At 42.0% G+C, this 13229-nt stretch overlaps 1 protein-coding gene across 1 annotated transcript in view; it reads right to left on the bottom strand.

The window, feature by feature from the left end:
* LOC138531343 (carcinoembryonic antigen-related cell adhesion molecule 6-like) overlaps positions 1-13229 on the bottom strand; it is a 692624-nt gene that overhangs the window by 560341 nt on the left and 119054 nt on the right. The window contains exon 3 of the mRNA XM_069640984.1: positions 2790-2941. Within this exon, the coding sequence (XP_069497085.1) occupies positions 2790-2859 (70 nt within the window). The 5' untranslated portion in view covers positions 2860-2941. The remainder of the gene's footprint in view (positions 1-2789; positions 2942-13229) is intronic.

Below are 13229 nucleotides of genomic sequence, written 5' to 3'. Positions count from 1 at the left end.
CAGGGTTAGCGCAGCCCTTTGCGCTGGATTGGGGATTTTGATGGCTTTTCCCTGCGCGAGAGGTGTTCTTGGGGGCGTAACTGGCGCTGCTGCAGGGTCGCTGCGCCACTGTGCCCCACGGCTGGTTTTGGTAGCTGGAATCCATGAATACGCTGTGCGCGGAAATGGGTTTTGGCGCACGCGGCTGGTGCAGGGATTCGCACGCGCACACTGTGCGCCAGCCCGCGTGCGCCACTTGTGCGCTGAATTCTATGAATTACCCCCACAGTCTTTAAAGAAGGCATGAGCTACGTAGCACTATCACGCTTATGTACACTTGACAGTCTATTTCTAATCAACTTTGATGCAAGTAAACTAAACGCTGATATTCCTTGCATTTTAGAATACAATAGACTTCGTTCAATATACAGCCCCCATCTAAAAACATATCCTGTTCCACAAAAAGTAAAACGTTTTAAAAGAAAACTAAATCAAACAGAAATGCAACAGGATGTCACTGCAAATCCTCCAAAGAGAGTAAAAGAAAATAATACTTCATCAAGTACCACAAGCAAAAAAGAACCAATTAGGGAAAGTAAACCAGGTACTTCGTCAAAGAAGGAAGACAAACTCAAAAAAAATAACTCAGATACAGAACTACCTGGTCCATTTAAACTCTCAAATATAGTTGGTGTAAGTTGCTACGCAAATGTAGCAATGAATATTCTATTTCAATTACCACCAATTGTTGACAACATTTACTTACACAGTACAGACCAATTGTGTTTGCAAATGTTAGTACTTCACAGAAATGCAACAAACAATCCTGATAACACGTATAGTGTTTATGGAATAAGACAAGGATTGGACTACTGTGCTGGAATGGTGAAATTCACTATAAACTCACAGGAAGATCCACAAGAATTTCTAATGTACTTACTACAAGTACTGGAAAACAAAAACATACCTATAAATGAAATCTTCCAGATTTCATACATGTGGAAACATACATGCACTCTCTGCAACAATGTGACACAAGAACAAATCCCCAATGAACGCTTTGTATATATATCAATACCTAATTGTGAATCCATTCCATTTCAGCAACTTGTACAAAATGCAAACAATGGTAGAATATGTTCTACCTGCAATTCGTTTAATCGCTCCACCTTACTAATACAAACACATAGTAAATACGTAATACTAATGCTTCTATGTTACAATGCAGATGGTACCAGAAACAACTGCAAGCTGACTGGATTCACACATGGTCAAGTATCACTTGGTAAGAAAACCTTCACAACAATAGGTATAATCTGCCAAGCAGGAGCCACAACCAATTCAGGTCACTACACTGCATATATAAAAAAGAAATGTGGATGGTTCGAATGTACCATTACTCTAAAGCAGAGATTACCAGCAAATCTTTCAAACACTTATTTAATGTTCTTAAAACCAACATTTATTAACTAAAATGTACTTAAACCTTTACTAAACTTCTAGTAAAATAATATAAACTGGTAGAATATGCCAACAGGCTAACTGTCCGACGATTCTACAACAACTAAACAGATAAATGAATACCACTAAATTAAATAAAAAATAGACAGTTAGAATACGCCAACTGGTATCTAACTGCCCAAAAATTTTACAATATCCAAACAGATAAATTGACACCACTAAATTATATACAATAATAGACAGTTAGAATATGCCAACTGCTATCTAACTGCCCCAAAATTTTACAATATCCAAACAGATAAATCAATACCACTTCATTATAACAAAAAATAGACAGTTACAATATGTCAACAGGTATCTTTCAAACACTTATTTAATGTTCTTAAAACCAACATTTATTAACTAAGCTGTACTTAAACCTTTACTAAACTTCTAGTAAAAAAAATATAAACTGTTAGAACATGCCAACAGGTATCTAACTGCCCGAAGAGTCTACAACAACTAAACAGATAAATGAATACCACTAAATTATATTAAAAAAAATAGACAGTTAGAATACGCCAACTGGTATCTAACTGCCCCAAAATTTTACAATATCCATACAGATAAATCAATACTACTTCATTATAACAAAAAATAGACAGTTACAATATGTCAACAGGTATCTAACTGCTCCAAAAATCTGCAACAAGCCAATATATAGAGCATTAGCCAGAAACAACAAGTGAACACTGAAAACAAACAAATAGACTGTAGCATAACAAATAAAGTTTTTTTTTTATCCAACATGGATTTTCTTTTCTCCCACAGACCCAATGATTTTTGCAGCAAACACAAAAACTGAGCAAATTGCACAGTACACTGGTTTGTAATCTACTAAATATGAGGGTAAAAAAAAAATGTTGATTATTCAATGTTACTAGTTGTTACAAAATACCAATAGTAACATGATCTTTTATAAGTACAACCATTGCAGCATATCACACCCATAGTGGCTTATAACTTTGTTGCTTATAAATTTGTTCTTGGATCCCAAAGTTATAAACCACTATGAGTGTGATATGCGGTGGTGGTTGTGGCCAGGGCATAGAGTCTTGGGTGCATGGCCATATGGCCATGTCAATGAAAAGAGCATGGTTACAATATAAGTGGACAATCCACTTTGAAATTAAGGGCAAAATTAAACTGCTTCAAATATTTATTTCATAGAAAACATTCTTGTAATATAAAGGCTACATATGTTACAGGTACTGTATGGAAATTGCAGCTTAGGCGGAACACTCAGTATATAAAACACTCATTCATGTTATGACTGCTATTAGTAACAATATTCACCCTGTCTCCCTTACCTGTGATCATCAAACCTTGGAGTCTTCCATTGCTTCTAGGAGAGCGCTGGTTTGAAAGCAGACTCACCATTGTGGAACAGATGCTGCTCTCCTTGCTTGACCGGGGCTGTGTTGTTGGTGTGCGAATGTAGTGCTCTGCTCAGCATGAACACCTGTATGGAAAGAGAAAGATTAAATCTGCATTTTGTTGTTCAGTGGCATATCATAAAGTCCAATTCAGATATGAATTGTAGAGCGGAAAATGTATCAGCATTCTTTGGGCTCAATGCAGAAAATCGCTTGGGCTTCTGTTGATGGTGAACTGCAGTCTTCGATCTCCATTTATCGCTTGTGGGCATATGTTTCTATGCAGTAAAATGGGCCTTATTATGAGTTGGGTGGTACAGTAAAAATGTGGCGGCATTACCATGTAGCTCCTTTCTACCACACCGCCCAACTACCAGTTTGGTGGAAAGTTGGAGGATTCACCTATCGAATCAGCCAGTTTTTCACCAAATGTTGTCGGAATTACTGAGGTGGAATAACCAGTGCAGTAATTTCGTCAAAAAATGCTCCATAGAGTCCAATGGACTCTGAAAAAATTTGGATTTACTCCACCACTGCCATTTGTAATCCAAGCAGCGGTAGAAGGAATACAGTTTGCCAGTATCCTGGTGGTTTTACTGCCAGGATACCGAAAAAACATGTAAGGAACCCCTAAGAAAGTCCTAAACCATATGGAATGGGGGGGTTGTGGGACTTAAGTCACCATTTAACTTTATCTTTTGGTCTCAATGGTATTCATGGTGAGAACATCTGTGGGCTTTAATTTGAACTGCAGCCTTTAATCTCCATTTACTTCTTTTGAGCATATGTTACCTTCTTTGCAGGAGTAAGATCACAGTAAGGACTGTCAGACATGTTAATACTGCTGTACTTCTATTCAGCAGAGACAGAAAGACAGCTCTGGATCCAAGGTCTCGGGAGAGCCTTTGTTGCCCATTACACATACACAGTACAGAGCCCAGGAGAAGAGCTATAAAGTGGAGGGAGAGTCATTGTTCCATACTATTTCTGAAGCTCAGACTCATTCAATGCTGTTATCACCTAGCAGTACATCCTGGAGGTGCAACTACAACTCACAGTAAAACATTAAGAAGGCTCGAGAACACTGAGAGAGGCCTGACATGCTGAATCCACAGAGAAGCGCAGATCAGGCTGTCCGTGCAGCCAGAGTACATATTCTCTCCAAGGACACTAAGGGACAAAAAGTTTCACTTTTTCAGAAGAGATGGGGCACCTGCTTATGCAAAAGCTGAAAATCCTCATAAAAGGAAGCAGGAATATTAACTTTGTGGTCCCTGCATATGTGATCTGAACTTGAGAGACAAAGCCTATTCATTTGATCCAGGCGAAGACCACTTTTCCCAATCAACTGAAGACAGACAATACAAAAGTAATATAGTATAAAAGGTAAAATGTCCTGTCTCAAGGCCTCGAGGATCGGAGATGGTAACTTATTGGGTACATACAGAACCTTTGGGGCCGTTCTCACCACCTTGAATTGTTGATCATGACTGATAACTTTCCAAAAAGCCGAGGCTGAGAAGACACTCACTAACCAATCCCTGCCCACCTTTAGCGCTAGTCAACACTTTGTTGCAAGACCCAATTGAAATGCGCTAAGCTGAAATGCCTGAAGTTGCAAAATTTCGGATGTGGTCACAGGAGAAGCCACTAGATATCATTTATTTATCCAGTGACATTTCTAACCCTATAGATTTTACATTTGAAGCCTACCGCACTATACAATCCCATACCACCTTAGGTTTTTGCAATGTATCATTTATTTGTGACGTTGCTTGCTACTAAAACTCCATGACAAGCCTGCAACCAGTGAGAGAGTATTGGAAATCGTGAGGTGTCCACAACTTAATCCCGTTTTTTTAGAGCTCTTAATAAACAGTGAGTTTTGTCACATTTTCGGACTCCTCCATTCTTGAGTGCAGGGACTTTCCCCTGAACCAGTTCCTCTTGCTTGTATTTGGGGAAGTTAACAGACCCCGTTATACTTCAAATGGTAGCACGGGATGGTTCAGTAAGACCCCCAGAGAATAAAAAATGTTCCTGCCACGTACCCAAAGGGAGGCATCGCGACCACGGGGACTGGATTGGCAAACCACGCATGGAAAGTGAGACGGTCATATATCCCCATGTTTCATATTTTGCAGTTTCAGGGGTGCATGAGTGTTCCCTGCTTCCTTAAAATTGGAGGCAGGGACAAAAAGAAATGCATGTGAGTTTAAATTGGGCCCAACCAAATAAATTGCGGTCAGTTTGACACAAACAAAGAAATTCAGTCAAACACACCCAGACCAGTATGGGTCCAACAATCTAAAAAATATTGGTTGGATGGAACTGTTGTGTTGTGATTTGTCTTTTATGTTATTTGTGAGAGTATCCCTGTTCTCTAGGTGTTAGCTTAGTTTACGCATGACAAAGTATCCCTGTTCTCTAAGCATTAGCTTAGTTTATGGATAAAGATGTATCCCCCTTTCCAGGCATTTGCTTAGTTTACGGATGATGAGAAGAATCCCTGTGTCGAGGTGCTAGCCCATGTCACGGAAGGTGGTACCTAATTGAATTGTACAGAAAACATAAAAATAATAAAAATACAGATTGAAAAATGTTCCTATTGTACGGTGTAGAAGAAGGGCCACGTCCCCGAAGTGGGCATTTGTATGAGACGTACCCCCAGTGATTGAAAAGCAGGATGAATGCCATGGGGTATTTGTACTGTGATGTCTTTTGTGTATTGTGGCAATTTGAGAGTGCACTCAAATTGATTTACATGCATAGTGGTTGGTCACATCACAAGGAAGTTGTGAATAGATAGCACAACGATGGAAGATTGGCCCACAGTGGAGCACAGAGTTGTTGGTGAAGGAATAAATGGAGAACACATTGTTTTGGACCTGGGAAAGGTGATGTTGAGGTTTTGGAGAACCAAAGGATTGTGGTACCATTGGGTGGGCTTGGAGAGCACATGAAAGGTTTTCGGTTTGGCCTTTAAAGCAAGGATCAGAGTGTTGGCGGTGTGGGGAACACACTCTTGTTAGTGCTGGTGACTGAGAGAGGCTGGTGGAACAAAGTGATGGTTTTATTATTTTGGAAAAGATGCTTTACTGGTCACAAGAATTGAAAATCAAGACTGCTATTGTTGAAGTGCACAAACATCCGAATTTGAGGTCAAGTAAGTATCAGCAGTCAGAAAAATGATGTGCCTTCATGAGGCACACTCCCCTCAAACATTTGTGCAAGTCTCTTCTGCGGCTTCAGGACAAATATTTGAAGTATATCGCAGAATGGACTCATGATACAGAGGGCAAAAGGGCAAAGTCATGGTCCTCAGAGGGCAGTCTTTTGCAATCTGTGCTGCAACTCATGACCACATATGTACATGCTGCATATAAAAGAAAGAAATGAAGCAATAAATTAGCAATATTGGAGTTATGAAAGATGTTTGAGGACAACGAAGAGGACCCACCCAAGAGGGAATGGATTTTCAGTAAGCATTATGCATAGGGTGATGCGTCCACAGCTCCGCCTCCTCGAACAGCTGACCCACCAACAGCAGGCCAAGGACCTACCCCTTGAAGGAGTTAAAAGCAGCAGCAGGGTATACTAATATCATATATGCACCTCCTGCGTATAATAGCGAATATGCACTTGGTGGCTCTAAGATGGCGAATAAGAAGATAAGGCCTATGACTGATGAGCGCAAAGAGAGCGCAGCAAGCTGCAAGCAAAGCTGACAAGGGGTGAATAAGTAATTCAAGGATGTAACGGAGATGACAAGGTGACAGTCCCAACCAAATGAGTTGGTGGGAGGACAGATATTTCTTAAATTAGATGGAAGGAATGTAACAGAGTATAGTGATCCTGAAGTGGACACTAAGAAACGCAAGGAAAAGGAGAAAGAGGAAGAGGAGAGACAAGTGGCAGAGCTAATAGAAGAAATCAAGAGAAGGACAAGAGAGTAGGAGAAACAACATGAACAGTTGAGAATGGAATAGGCTAAAGAGGGAAAAGAGAGGTAGATGCAATTGAGGAGGGAGAAGAGGAACATGAAGATTGAGAGAATTGTTAAAGAATGTTGGTGCAAAGAGGAGGAAGAGACAAAAGGCAGGAGCAGGGGAGAGAGAGGGGAGTAAGGAGAGGCATCTTAAGGAAGTGGAGAATATAATGACAGTTTCTAGGCTTTCAGATGATGATGAGGAAGCAGGAATACGGAGGAGGATTGGGACAATATATAGAAGCAGGAAGGATAGCGCTGCTGCCACTAAGACAAACAGGAGTGTAGCGGGAACCACATTGAGGGGAGAAACGAAACCACTGGACAGTGTAGTAAGAAGACAACAGGGGAAATATATGCTGAGATGACTTTGTTTTGAGGACAAAGGGGATGAAGACAGTGATGACATTTTAAGGACCATGGGGTCAGACAAGGAACTAGGGGAGAGAGATGACTAGGAAGCAAGGAGGCTGCATCGCCCCTGTAAGGGGGTGAGCCAAGAGGAGGAGATACTGTGGGACAAAGAAGAGGACATACAAAGAGGAAGGCTGAAATTGGAAAGGGCACATTCAGTGCTCCAAAGGCAGATTGCATAGCGCAGATGAAGTTACTCCATATGCACAGAGTTTGAGGACATTTACAAGACTGAAGGGAACTAGTATGAAGTGGGTATTTACAGTCACAAAGGATTTAGGGAAGTATGACAAAGATGTCAGGCTAACACAAATTCTGCTGCTAGAAAAGGGTGGATGGCGAGCACAATACATACCAGGGCAACATATGGACAAGGATAATTTGAGGTGTGAACTGCCATCTCTGACTGTGGGAGTGGGGAAATTGATTCATGAATTGGAAAGGTTGACAGCAGGGACAACACTAGTGTTGGGCAACATGAAGAGCTTGCTCTCAGCCATTGTTCGGGAGGTAGATGACGATGTTTGGAAACAGGGAGGGTATTCTGAGGTGACAGTGCAGAACACAGCGCATGACGGATCACCATTTAATAACTGTAGGGTGGCCGTATGGCAGCCATGAGAGTACAGTACCCAGAAACATCTGACAAAAGCGTGACTGTGGCACACAAAATGCATGATAATGAAGACCCACTTCAATATATTCAAGAAGGTTAGTGTCTCGAAATGCCCAAGCTGTGGAACAAAACTGTGGGATTATTTTACCACATGTTAAATCGGGCATTACCAGCACAGTGCAGAAGCAGTTAAAACTACTAGTGGGGATGGGGGCAAAGCATTAGTCCGAAATTCTGTTGACTTTAGTACACTACTGTCAGCTGATGCAAGAGAACATGAGAAGGAAATGAGAGGAAAGGAAACAAGAAGAAGCAAATCTAGTTCAGAAAACATTGTCAAACGATTTAATGGAAGGGGCGATGTTGACATGCGGAGAGAGAGTGGTTAGACATAACACGCAGTACCATCATCATATGGCAGGGGCAAGTTATGCAGGAACGGGGAACAATAACTATTAGCCACAGGGAATGTGAGGAATGCCCAGAAGGTGATGAGCAGGATATTCGATGCAACATGGAGGAGACAGACTTAACGGGGGACAGCCCAGACCCATGGGACCCCCACTACAATGTTGCACATGCAGAAAGACTGCCCACATATCTTGAGTGTGTAGAAGTAGAGAGGGAATGCCACAGAAAAGGGGGCAACAAAACCTCCAACATACAATACTGAGAATCCTGACTATTATGCTCAAGATAACAAACAGACGCAGACAAGTGCACTACAAATGGCAACATCACAACAGTCCATGACATATACACTGCAGGCACTGGTGTAGACACAACCACTTCAAGCAATGTTACAAGCACCAGCAAAGCAGAGCACTGTATCCACGAGACACAAAGGTACCACAATACGGACTCCCGTGCCAAGATTAGGGGGAGCGATTGTTTTGGGATGGAATCCTTTCACGGGGACGGGATGAGTTTATATCCACAATAGTACAGCCAACAGAATAACCTGATGTGTTCAAACGTATCTGCTACAACCCGACCCGAACAAGGAACCATGTGTAGGGGTGACCATAGGTAACAAAACACTCTCTTTTCTCATAGATACGGGGCAACTAGGTCCAGTATTAGGCATGGGAGATACCCCATGTCAGGCATTGCCATGAACAGTTAAGGATTTTCTGGGGCTACAGATTTGGTTCAATACACAGACCGAATTGCCAATTTCCATTGGAGAGCATGACCTTAGTATGCCACTGTTATTCTCTCACCAGACACAGTTAATATAATGGGAAGGGAAATGATGAGTAAAATTAACATGACAATTTCATTCACTGAACAAAGGATAGTGTGTTCTACCCCAGGAATTCATTATACAAAAGTGAGCAACTACATCTATGCATTCTGTGGCAAGACGGTACAGAGGGGGGGTACCCCTGGACCCTGAGATATTTCAGTATGGGTTGGTGGTGCTGTTAGCATTGCTTCCAGGGATACAGGGCAAACTACTCTGCTCGCCAAATGAGGTTCTGTTAAAGGGATGGTCTAGTAAAAAATGTTATTTAAAAAATAGATAGGCAACATAAAAAAAAAAATACTAGCATTCTCCGTTTTAAAACTTCCTATGTCAAATTTTGAGCTATTCAAGCTCAAAATTCGCAAAAGCAAGCACATGGGCGCATCCATTTTGTGAAAAGGAGGCCCTCCTGTGCTGGCTTTTGCTTTTGCGGCACTAATGAAGGAAAAGCCAGCCAGCTGTAGTAAACAAAGGCTACCGCTGGGTGGCTTTCCCTTCATTAGTGCTGTAGGCGGAGGACGGGGACCGGAGACCAGAGCAGGAAAGCTGCAGCTGAATCTCGGTAAGTGCTATTTATTTTTTTTTTAAAAAATAAGCACTAGCTGCAGGTTTTTTTCTAAGTTTTCCGGGCTGGAGGAGCCCGGAAAACTTAGAAATAAAACCACAGCTTTAAAAATGTTGTATTTATGTTTGCGGTCGCTTTTGAAGCGTACTCTTTATTGATGGTTCCTCAACAACTGACCAGATGTCAGGAGAAATACATACTGGGATGGCAGTTGTTAGACTGAGACAGGATGGGACCTTTGAATTAATGACAAGCGCAATGCAATGCTTGCATTATTCAGTGCAAGAAGCAGAATTGGTTGCGCTTAGAGTTAGAGGGACATGAAGATGAGGTGGTTACAGTGTACTCTGTCTCTGCCTTCCTGACATCAACAGTACATGCAGGGCTGTCACAATGAAGAGGAGGGGCTTCCGACATGTTGACAGCACAGCGGTGCAGCAGACACCCCTATTGGATAGACTCGTAGATGCACTACAGCTCCTATCTGCCATTGCAGTAGTGAAATGTGAAGCCCAAATGAAGGGAGAGGACATAGTTTCCCACAGCAATGAAGCTGCAGAAGCAAAGCGAGCAACATATTTTTTAGCGATAAATGAGCTTGCTACTCCGTCCTAATAGATGCACACGAGTGCTCAGCATGATATTGTGAGAAGGGTATAGTTCATTGCCCATTACCCAGATAAAAGAACTCCAGGGATGAGCACCAGCAAGAGAAAAGTAATTATGGATAAGAAGGCGGTGTTCAGTATACCCCACAGATGCGATGTGGTGACAAGAGAGCACCAGAAAACCGGTTATTCCCCTTCAATTATTGCAAATTGCTCTCACACAGCTTCACCAAATCCACCTTAGCAAAGATGTTCTTGCACCACATATAGCAGAAGATTTTCTTTGTCCCAATTTGGCAGACCATGTTGCCGCCTTTATGAATAATTGTATTATATGCCAGAAATTCACTGTGAGACACGTTGCACATAGTGAGAGGAGCAATACAGTGCCCTAATGTGCCCTTTCAACATCTTCACCATGAGGGGACAATTTCAAGGAAGATGGGCCACATTGCGATGGATGTTACAGAAGACGTTCCCGTATAAGGACAGCTACATTAATACTCAAGCAATGATAGATGATTATTGGTGCTCAGATAAAATTATACAATATATACTGTATGACCCAAACAAAGGGGAAACTAGAATAGTAAATCAAAAGGAAAACAGGAGGTCTGCCAGGGTGCTGGGAGAGACTGCAGCTGTTGGTGTATGGACAAGTATTCACAGAAGAAGGATGGATGGAGGGGATGACCTCCACAGATTTTCTCTTTCTCTAGTGTGAATTCATTCTGGGGAATCAATCTACTTTTATGTCTTTCCAGGGCGCTACTAATGCTGGTGTATTTAGTTGTACATATCCCTCCCCAGTTCGTGGTAGTTGCATGTATGCTTCAGAACCAAAGGCCTAATAGTGGTCCATTATTTCTGAAGTGCCTACTTTCATGCCATGTATATTCGATTTTCAATTACATCTGTTTGTCCCAACCTTTATTGAACTATCATTCTGGAAGCATAGGGAAGCATTCTCGAGTGGTATTATTGACATAAGACCTGCTTCGTTCTCGACCCATGTTAGCAGCATGGAACTCAACACCCATTCTTTGAGGCAATGATCATTTTCTTTCTGTACCTCTTCCACTGGAACTGTCAGGAGTGCCTGTGCCTTGTACACCAGTGCCTGTACCTTGTACAGCAGTACAAGGCACAGGCACTCCTGACAGTTCCAGTGGAAGTAGTACAGAAGGAAAATGATGATTGTAGGTAACAACAAGCCCGGAAGAGGAAGATGAAGACTGGCTGACATACATCTTTTCCTGGATAGCAGTATGGGCTGAAGGTACTGTAGTAGCCCCAGTACTACTAATACTTGCTGTCTATGTTATTCGAGTTAGAGTAGCAGTAACTCAGTGCTAAGAAGACTACCCAGAAGACAATAAGGATGAAAAGATTACTGGATGTAGAAACGACAAATGAGGAGATAAACTTTCAAAGTACTACAGTTACACATGAAGCAATGTCCCCTTTTCCCTGCAGGAACAAGGTTCTCATTCCCCCTAGATCCACGGGGATGTTGGGTGTGGTGCCCATCCTATGGAGACTGTTGTTGCATGACCCAGGGTGTTGATGAACAAATGAAGTTCGAAATTCACCTGGGAGGAGTGGCGAAAGTGTGGATTTCAAAGCCATACATCAACCGAGAGAACCTTCAAGAAAGTGTGGTCGATTTCACGACCAGAGGGGATATTGAAGAGGGAGATATGAACGTGAGCCTAGTTGCACCTGTCCTGGCCTCATCTCGACATCACAGAAATTAAAGGTGTACATCGTTCCTTGCCCCTTCCTTTCCATCACCAATGTATCGCATCTGTAAGAAATGCTACTCACTCAGGTAGCCATTTATATCCTTTCCTGATGATGTGATTGTAGAAATAGGTTTGCATTCAATGGAGCAAGTAGACTGACTGGAACCATGCAATAGCTGATGACTTTATGACTGAGACAATGACATAGATGCGTTAGACATGAACCACATATGCATTCCTGCATGAAGCTACACAGACACTTAGATTAAACTATTTCTAGACATGAAGAACATGCTTATAGCCCATGTAGATAGTGTACGGATGCATTTCTGCAATGCAGTGACCACAAGTTGCACAAGAATACATGTAAACTGCTTGCTAATGCTGAATGCAACTAACACGAGAGGTTGTGTAAATCAAGATGGAAGCCACAGCTACATTGAAATGAATGGAAACCATTAAGAAGTCTCACGAACACAGAGAGAGCCCTGACACGCTGATTCCGCAGAGAAGCACAGACCAGGCTGTCCGTGCAGCCAGCGGGCATATTCTCACCTAGGACTCTAAGGGAGAGAAAGTTTCACATTTGCAGAAAAGATAGTGCACCTGCATGTGTGGAAGCTGAAAATCCTCATAAATGGGAGCAGGAATATTACGTTTGTGTTCCCTGCACATGTGAGCTGAACCTGAGAGACAAAGCCTATTCATTCCAGCCAGACAGAGACCACCTGTCCCATCCAAATGAAGACAGTATATACAACAGTAATTCTAGGATAAAAGATAAAATGACCTGTCTCAACTCAAGGACAGCAGAGATGGGTCCCTTTGGGGACATTTTAACCACCTTGAATTGTTCCTCATGGCTGGTAACTTTCCAAAGTGCCATTGCTGAGAAGAGACTCACTAACCAATCCCTAACCACCTTTAGAACTATATGAAATTGAGGGGTATAGAACCCTGTCTGCATTGGCGCTGGACTTCAATTGTTCCACAAGTTAAGGAACCCCTGGAACAAAACCTAACATCAAGAAGAGAAACAAGAGAAGCAAGAGAGGCGGATGCTGAAAACATGACATCTGAGTATGAAAGCGCTGTGAGGCTAACCAGATCGCAAACATACCTGCAGCAAAGGGAATCAAGACACTGAATCTGTTATTTAATCTATTAAGCTACCCACTCAGCAGTATGA

This window comes from Ambystoma mexicanum, chromosome 1q (genome assembly GCF_040938575.1).
Source record: "Ambystoma mexicanum isolate Mex_15411 chromosome 1q, UKY_AmexF1_1, whole genome shotgun sequence".
NCBI classification, from domain to species: domain Eukaryota; kingdom Metazoa; phylum Chordata; class Amphibia; order Caudata; family Ambystomatidae; genus Ambystoma; species Ambystoma mexicanum.
The sequence above is the reverse complement of the archived record's forward strand: the minus strand, read 5'-3'. Positions and strand labels throughout refer to the sequence as shown.